Here is a 9,483-nt window from a genome sequence, read left to right on the forward strand (position 1 = left end):
TCTTTTCAGGAAAGCTCACCACAGAGATCGAATTTCTGCTTCCAACAGTCACTGGAATTGAACTTTGTCTCGCAAATGTAACAAATTTCTTAAAAATCACCCCCGTCGTCACCTCAGAAAAGCATTTTTTGCGTTTTACAAGTATTTGAATAGGCTGCATCGGATTTGTGCCTGATCTAGAGCTTCCTCTTAACCACATCACGATTTGCAGCTGCTGCGGTCGCCCATGAGTACGAACGGGAAAGTCGCTGGGGAAATACTTGGGGGCACCTTAACCACACTGATATGTCAAAATCGAAAGCCACCCACGACGGCGTCTCTCGCAGACGCTGAGCGATGGTCGGATGCTTGGAATGTGTGTCGACTGAAGCCGTCGCGGAGCGCGTCCCAAGATTACCCTAGCCCGGCTAATCCGTATCATCGTAAAATGGAAGAAAGAAACAAAAGGAAAATCAAAAGAAAAAAATCCCTGGCTGTCTTTTGGAAAGTCTCTCAACAGCCCAGAACCAATAATTGCTCGTTGCGACTTAACGCGTTCAGGATGGAAAGTCATTTCCATTTCCGACGAGCGGCTACGCTTTATAAAGAACACTGATAAGGCGGGAAGGACAAGTTTCTGGTGAAGTTCAGTAAATCCCCGGAAGGCGAATGTTAGTTGCGGTTTCAAGGAACATGCACGCTCCAGACTGTTGCCAGGCATCATACCTTATTCGTTTGTTTCTTTTGCTGACTCTTAGATCGGCAGAAGCGCGGGAAGTTGTCTTCGTGCGTCCTTCGAGCTTACCGCCGCTCACCCTTGTCGCTCGCTCAGAGATATCACAAGTCAGATCACGCTTGGTCAAATGCTTCAGTTTTAGCACTAAGTATGAAGATTGGAAAGATAAGACAGAGAAGCTTGATCGGGCTTGTAACTAACGGAAGCCGCAGGAAACCAGGCCAACAGAGCATCAGACGAAGATGGCTATATTAGGGCATCACGGGCGCGATCTTGTACGCATTCCAAAATAGGACGGAGGCGGTCCGTTCCATCGAGCCGCACACGATTGGTCAATTTGAATCGCGACGAACGCCATGACGTCAATTGTCACGTGAGCCGTGACGTCTTGCTGCTGATAATCATTCCGTGTCGACTGCTAACGGACGCACGCCACGGAACGGACGGAGAGTCCATCCGAAGCGATAGAACGGATTAGAACGGCTACCAGACGGCTTGGATTGGATTAGAACGCATGTGCTTGGGACAGTTGGCATCTTTCGTATCCGGTTAAATCCAATTCCGCGCTCCCAACAGTTGGAGAACATGGCGTTTGCTTTCTCTGCCGTGCTTTTTCCTGTCGCCTGTGCGGCTGCTGCAGTCGCGCAGAGACGACGACCGAGGTAGATGATACATTTGAAGAGTTGACGGAAGAAGAGTTCCGGCAGTATTTTCGTCTGTCCAAAGAACAGTGCGTAGCTTGTGCGACGAGTCTGACCCTATCATTGGATGCCAGCGAGCCAGTGGCCTTTCCACAGAAAGGAAGGTGTTGTGCGCGCTGCGATTCTTCGGCAGCGGAAGCTTCCAGAGGAGCGTTGGTCGCGAGGAGCACGTAGGCATAGCACAGTTGGCCGTGAGCAACACCATTCACGAGGTGACGGAGGCCATCATTTCCGTGTCTGCCTGGATAAAATTGGTGGACTTTCCTTTCGCACCGTCTCCCAAGGATGAGGCAAAGGCGGCGTTTGCGCGACGCGGCGCCATTCCAGGTATGCTAGCGTGCGTCGACGGCACGTTTAACGCCATAATGAAGCCGGAGGGACTCAGCCCGGCCGACACGGTGAGCTGCATGTCGAGAAAGGGTTATTACACCCTAAACGTCATGGTGGTAAGTACCGTTGGAATGTTTTACTTCAGACTGTGGTCGCCATTTTTACTCGCCCATAGTAGCAATTGTTCAGTTTAATGTCCAAGCTGGGGGGGGGGGGGGGGGGGGTATAACTAGTAATGTAACGATTAAAAGAGGACATGCGGGGAACTGTTTACGAGCTCGTTGAAATCTGACATGTCGGGAGTAATGATGAATGCCATGTGTTTGTGTGCATAATCCGTCTGCCATACCAAAATTGTGTTTTAAATGGGCAGCAGTCGTAGCAGAAATGGATACACTGTAGGTAAGATACGTTGGAAGCATTCTGAACACGGAAGTACTTACATCCATCGCATGGGCTGGCTTTAGCCCATGGGTGTTCTTGTATGGGTGTTCTTGCGCTTCTTGCGCAATATCGGGCCTCAAGTTGTCATTTAGCTATCAATTAGTGCGAACCATAGGCGTCCACACAAGGGGGGGGGGCGCACTGCCCCCCCCCAGTCTGCTACTTGTACCAGCGTACATGTATTCTTTTCTGCATATGAATGGCAAAACGGGTTTCGAGCATATCTGCAGCGCTATATTGTATTGCTCCCCATCGCAGGTGTGCAACGCGGAACTTCGCATTCTTGTTGTGAACCCCCCGTTCCCTGGTTCATGCCACGACGCTTGGGTGTGGCAGCATAACCCACTGCGTGCACGCCTAGCCGCACAACTGCAGCCTGGCGAGTATCTGCTTGGTTAGTATTCGTAATGCATACCCCTAACTAGGGCAGAGCACTCAGCTGTCACTTTCTGTAATAGGAGACTCAGGATATCCCCTCGAGCCATGGCTGCTTGTTCCAGTACCTGGCAGCCATGCCGGCACCACCTCTGAAGGCCACTACAACAGGGAGCACGCATCCATGCGCAATGTTGTGGAGAGATGTGTCGGGGTGTTGAAAAGCAAGTTCCGCTGCTTGCAGCACTTTCGGACACTGCTATACAGCCCCGATAGAGCAGCGCGAAACATTTATGCATGCGTTGCTCTCCATAACATTGCCTTGGACGCGGGCGACTGGACATTGGACGATTATGGTGTGGAAAGGCCACCAGCTGAGGAGCCAGGAGACCTCCAGGTGCTGGCACCGCACGACGAGTTCCTCAGAGGAAGGCAGCAGCGTAGCGCCGTTGTCAACATTTTCTGAAGGACACAGGAATGGTGAGTTTCCATAATATATAATTTATTTATACAAATTGCAGTGTCCTTAAGCTATCACAGGGCTATGTTTGTACAGCGGAAAATACATTAAAAATTTGCATACACAAGTGCACCTCCATACGGATGGTCAATGTTCCAAATCCACACATCCGACAGATTATGATAGTTTAAACACAAACGAAGTACACTTATACAAAGAGTCTTTTAAATAGAATGCCACAGCCATGGACTCGGAAACAATTGCACCCTCTTCACTATGCAAGAGTCTCCAAGGCTGCCACTTATTAACAGTAGTACTCGTGAGGTAGTCGTAAGGCAATGCTTCATGCCCCTTTATCTGTGAAGAACTGCATTTGCTGCTGCTCCCAAGCTAGCATTGTTTTGTGCAATATGCACATCACAACGTGCTTCTTTCCTCATCCAACATTACAAATACGACGCTACAACAGCTTGTATGTGTTGTGTGCATCCTGTGATATACCACTTTCTGCAGATGCCGCAGCTGTTACTTTCTACTCATGTCCAAAGATGTGTTTGTTTTGCCATAGTTGGTGGTTACAGTAATGGGAAATTGGCACAAAGTACTTCTTTCCTAGTGCAACATGAAACACGGTAGCAACGTGAAAGTGCAGCCTTTTCTTTAAATATCACATGAAATATGAAATGGAAACATCCCTTGACCCATCATAGTCATGACAGATTTCATGGAAGCAGTACATATGATTGGCACTCTGTGCTCCTGGTCACCATCAGCAAAAGGTGCGCAAAATTTTCATAAAACACACCAAAATGAACGCAACCGCCGCACCCTGTGCATTCGGACGCTCAGTTACATTGGTAGGAGCGAGGCAATATGCTTGCTAGCCATCTCTTGTGCTAGGTGTATCAAAACTTCTGTGCAAGCATGAATACGCAGGCGAGGCAAGCAAGTGAAGCGTAATGAATGCGGATTCAAACACAAGCAAAATGTAACGCTGAGTGTAGCGACAATATTACACTCGTCACATTATGTCCAAATGGTAGACGTAAATTAATGTAAAAGCGCAAAAAATAGATAGGTCAACTTTATCACTCTATGATGACATGTACATCACAAACGTTGTAGTACAACATGCTTCAGGTAGCAAAGCATGTGACAACATTGCAACATCAGCATCACACAATTCGTTTTCACCACGGCACATAAAACTTGCAGTTACATTTACGTGACCTTGCAAGACAGTGTGACTTTCACAGGTATGTCCGTTCCCTTGGTAGTGTTAGGAGTCACTGACTAGAAGCATTCATTTCTCGGCAGCAATTGTAGTGCGATGCTAAACAACAGGTGAATCATAATTGTAAAAAGGTGAGTGCACTTGCCAGCTGTGATGAAACATGTTACATAAAACATGAATAATTGGCTCTACAATGTCACAGCACCCAGAAAGTGTCTCACATGATAGTTATTCTTGCAATGACTCTCTTGGAACGAAGACTAGAGGGAACCAATACCGGCGTGGTGCAATGATGATGGTCATTTTCATTTGTGAAACTATGCAACTTAAAGAGTGACTAGTTTGGTGCTCTGAAAAAAAAGCACATCGTAGTTGTTGCACCTTAGCCTCACTTTGCCGAAATGAAAATATCACAGTGCAAACACTATGCGGTAACGCTTCGTAATGAGTGCTGTAAGCTACAACACAGTGAAGCAATATAAAACAAAACCCATACACAGAAATCGACAACTATTTGTAATGATTCCAGTGTGAATGACTAGGCGCCTTCAAAATGTGTAAATAAAGAAAGCACGTTGGCATTTCAGCTGGATACGCATAAATAGAAAGAGGCAAATATCACAGAACAAAAATGGGTGCACGCATTACACCTTTCAACCAAAAAATCCTCCTGTATTACTCATGAAGGAAACTCAAACAATAAATAAATAAAAGAAATGGAACTGATGAAACAAATGAACAAAATGCTACTGAAAACGATAAATTAATTTCTGTCTTGCTGCAGGTGCGCAGCGATGTCTTGCGCTACGGCGCGCACCTGCTCCAGGATCCCCTCCTGAGCTGCTGCCGTCCGCTCTGCCGCGACACCGAGGCGGGTGGTGCAGGCTTCGATTCTCCGCAGCACCTGGAATGAATAATCATGGTGGAGCTTTTCGCTAGAGTTGCTTAGTACTCGCAACCAGCTTACGGCTGGAAGCTGCTGTTGTCAAGAATTGCAACATGCACAACGATTCCCTCTCTGTTGAAGAGCCACTGGCCTGATGGCATCCTTTGGCAGTGTAAAGCGTCGTGTACAAGCTATGCCCTCTTCATATGGACAAACAAACATCCGCTGGAACTACTCTTCCGTCATCTACTCAAATGCATCTCTCACCACCAAACAGCCCTTTTCAGGGCTAACCAACCTTTGGCCCGGCGGCTGATCGTTGGCAAGACACGATACCGAGCCCTCTATACAACGCATATTTCTTGTTTACATCCCAAGCTGATTTGTTTTTCAGATTCATGATTTACTTATAACAAAGCATAAAGAATATTTATGTCCTTTATGTAAAATGACACCAAAGGACCAACCAACCTGCAGCATCTCGTCGCCCTGTTCCACGCTGCGGGCGCACTGCGACGACATCGTCGTCAAGGTATTCACCCGTCGCGGTCGATGTCGACGTGGTGGCCGAACAGGGCGCTGCAACACTGAAAGCATGCAGCATTTTCTACAGTTGCACTGCACTTTATGGTACGAATAAAAGTGGATATGGCCATGTTATGGCTTATTGGGCTAGTTCAATAAAATACGAGAGCTCATATTATTTAACACCTTGAGGATTAATAACTTACCAGGTGCAGCGGCCACCCTTTCGGTAGGCGACGGGCCACGCGGTGGATCCTCTGCCGCTGTAGAGTAAACACATTAAAAGTTTACGAACTACACACACACATTTGGCGATAATTAAAACACACATTCCTCTTATGCTTACGTGTCGCTGTGCTCCTCACGCCCGCAGCCTCGTCTGTAGCTTGGACAACGACTTCCATGGCGGAGGTGGGAATGTCAGCCTGCTGGAAAGTGTCATAAGCATGTCCCTTCACTACGTGGCTATTCGTTACAATGCATATGTTACAAGTTTTCGTACTACGCATTTGCGGAAATATTCTGCAATTATTGAGTGCTTAATGATCCCATGTATTACCGTCCTCGTGCACTTCCCTGAAGGCATTTTAATTCTGTGTTGATCACTTAATCCCCCTTTTCCCGAAAGCGCAGCCAACTGAGATTCTAGTTGATTAACCTACCTGCTTTTCCATTCTCTCTACGCTATTTTCCTGCTCACCAACGGTGTTGCGTTCCGCTAAAGGTACCACTTACAGATAATGGCAAACTAAACCTGCACCGTTCAGGAACCCATGATATTACGGCGGCAGTGTGCTTACCTCTTGGTAGGGTAGGTCGGTCACGCCGTGGAGGCGGACTGTCTCGGTCAGCTGGAGGACTCGGCCACGAAAACCGTGTAGCCGCCACCCTTCTGTGCTTCTGAAAATACACGTAAATGTCGAAGGACAAATCGCCCAGACCATTGGACAGTCGCTCACCTTTGTTCTTGGGAAATTGCGGCAGCAAAAACTTGCTTGCGCGACCACTCTTTCCACTGCTCAGTGGTTTTGACAACAGGGCCTTCGCTTTTCAGCGCGTCAGCCAGCTGCTGCCACAGCCGTCGGCGGTCGCCAACAGTGAAGCGCGGCCCCAGCTCGCTGGATCTTATAGCCAGCAGAGGATGCTGCTCCATGAAGGCGACCACCGTCTCTCTCTGTGCCTGCAACACACGTGGTCCCTTCACCGGTGCTGCCACGTTGAGCGCCATGGCTTCCAGTGCTCGACTGAACGACTGAACCAACCGCTTCAAAATTCGCGCCGTGTGCTTGAAACGGGGGTGGTGGCTGGCGCCATCGCTAAACGTTTGGCAAAAGTGCGACACCACCTAGCGCCATTTGAAGACATTAACCGCAATATTTTGTTTCAGTCGTTTCGAATTCCAAATTGAATCTTTGAAAAGCAACACCAACACATTTTGCTACACAGTCAATAGCAAAATATTTCTCAACATGTTGGAAACGCTTCTCAATATATTACACGGTCCCCAAGCAGACGTCAAAAGCGTGACGCAGGCTTCCACTTCGCTCATTGGCTGTTTGCTTTCTCTCGTTCTCGCGAACATTGCGGACCGCCTATTTCGTGACGTACTGAACAGACCGCCTCCGTTCTATTTTGGAACGCGTACAACATCGCGCCCCACATGTGTTGCGCGGCTCAGTGTTGTTTTAACACCGGGAATTCCAGTTCTGCGAAGTGCTTCACGTTTCCTAGTGACACCAGTTAAGCGCAAGTATTTCACTTTATTTTCTGAGCAGGTATTCATTTTGCGGAGGGTAAACCAGTGCTGCGCAAGCCTGACTGTAGTATAGGAGCAGTGTCAATTGACCCATTCGTCATGACCGCAGCCCATCTGCTATCGGGGAGATACTTGTATTGAAGGGCTTGAGTGGGTGTATGCTGGGCTATACATTTTGTACGCTCTTTACCTTGTCGACACATACAGCCAAGGCTAACGTAAAGAAAAAAGAGTCACACCTGTGATGTTTTATCAGATTTCAAGAGCGTTGACGGCAAAAGGATGCACCGACGTAATTATTTGTTGCGTTTTGATCCACCACTACTAAGACATCGTACTGAAGAAGGTTTACGCTCCCTATTATATCTGAATTTTCGAGCGTAGGCGGTACCATATGCTCAGTTACCTTGCTTTAGGCTCAGCTTCGATGCGTGCAAGTTTTTTAGTAGCTGTATTATAAACAAGGTGCAATTCCATTTGTTTCGCCGGCAAACTTTATTTAATAATGTCAGTAACTGAAATATACAGTATTTAATGCTATTAAGAACGGACTCGTAATGCTCCTTGCGCTGAAATGTGTCAATAACTTTAAACATGGCTCGTTCGTTGCCTTGCTATTGTGTAAAAATAGAGTCCTAATAGCTGCCGTACTTTTCTGTATATATATGGCGCAACGAATGACGACAGGCATGTTATATGCGCGTGTAAGCGCTATGTAAATATGCTCCTTCATTCGGCATGTAGGTTAAATATGGAAATCAAATATAGGCTACTTCCTGCTCTTGCAGATGCATGTCGCCACTTTAAAATTCTGTACGTTCTTACTTCTCATACTGTCAACGAAATACATGTATTGTACTCTACCTTCTTTCTGTAAGCCACAAAACGTGACGCCTTCATAGCATACGTGGTAGTCAGGTTCCGTGTAACCAGCCCGTGGTAGGGAATTTTCGCATTGGTTTGGACCTTCTGGAATCTATGTTCGCTCATTATGTACAAATTTGAGTTGTGACTGAAAATTGCTTCAGCACATTGATACTTTCGCACGGCGTGGAGGTCAGTCTTGTTGCAGTACGGAATGTGTGAATAAAAACAAAAACGTTCAAGTTTTGCTTGTGTTCAGTTTTGGCTGGTTGAGAAATCGGCCAGCTTTAGCTTATCCACTGTACAACACACGTAAAAAAGTTAACGATTGATGGTGCCAGGAAGTTATTTTCTTTATATTACCCCCCGCTATATCTGTAGACTAGATGAAATGTAGCCCTAAACTTAACCACAAGTTGGGAATTTTGAACCGACTACTTTCACGAAGCGACGAAATGTAACATATTACCTGCGAACATTGGCCGTTAACGACGGCTTGCTATATAAATATTTTTTCAACAATTGCTTCACGCTGATGTGTACGAGCGCGGTTCCAGTGCTTTAAAAAATTAATGGAAGCTTCCAAAGTACACGCGGCAGAAAAGAAAAGCACTTCGTCAACACGGCGCCCTTCAGCGGGTCAGCTTAGCAATTTGGCCAATTCGGCCACTAGACCTGCAAGGCACCAAGAACACAAACCGCTTGCGTGCGAAGCGGGTAAGGGGACTTCGAGGCAGGCCCCCTCCTCCCAGCACCCGCCCTCTCCCTCTACCTTCTGACCTGATCAGTCATTGTTTTGTTTGTGAATTATTTCCAGTAGGACATCTGGCAACCGCCAGTGGTGAATGCGGCGTTGCCGCCGCGTGTCGCCATCGGACGGAGTGTCCCAAGGCGGTATAGGGAGTTTCCGCACCCTGGTTCAGTACGCATATTACTGCCACCCCATTGTATCACTAAAATTGCTCATACCAGGTCTTACATTTCTGACAAAATAATTCCTAAAAATTTGGATAGTGCCAGCCCGCAAACAAATGTCATGAACGAAAACACCGACAGACCATGCCTTTCATCTTCAATATTCTCTGATTCAAATATTATAAGTGCGAAGCAGTAACGTAGCTCAAACTTGAAAATCATTAAATTTTGTTGGTGAGGCTGTGCAGTACCTCCAGGGTGACCCACAAAAAAGTTTC

General features: G+C 47.0%; 1 protein-coding gene across 1 annotated transcript; it reads right to left on the reverse strand.

Moving 5' to 3' along the window:
- Window positions 1-3,046: 3,046 nt before the first annotated feature.
- LOC129386837 (uncharacterized) lies at window positions 3,047-7,147 on the reverse strand. The gene is made up of 6 exons (XM_055075091.2): window positions 6,630-7,147; window positions 6,471-6,570; window positions 6,017-6,098; window positions 5,877-5,933; window positions 5,617-5,732; window positions 3,047-5,163 (listed from the first exon to the last, which is right to left on the reverse strand). The coding sequence occupies exons 1-6, from the start codon at window positions 6,896-6,898 to the stop codon at window positions 5,023-5,025; spliced, it is 765 nt and encodes a 254-aa protein (XP_054931066.1). The 5' UTR covers window positions 6,899-7,147; the 3' UTR covers window positions 3,047-5,022.
- Window positions 7,148-9,483: the final 2,336 nt, after the last annotated feature.

This window comes from Dermacentor andersoni, chromosome 8, assembly GCF_023375885.2.
Source record: "Dermacentor andersoni chromosome 8, qqDerAnde1_hic_scaffold, whole genome shotgun sequence".
NCBI lineage: Eukaryota > Metazoa > Arthropoda > Arachnida > Ixodida > Ixodidae > Dermacentor > Dermacentor andersoni.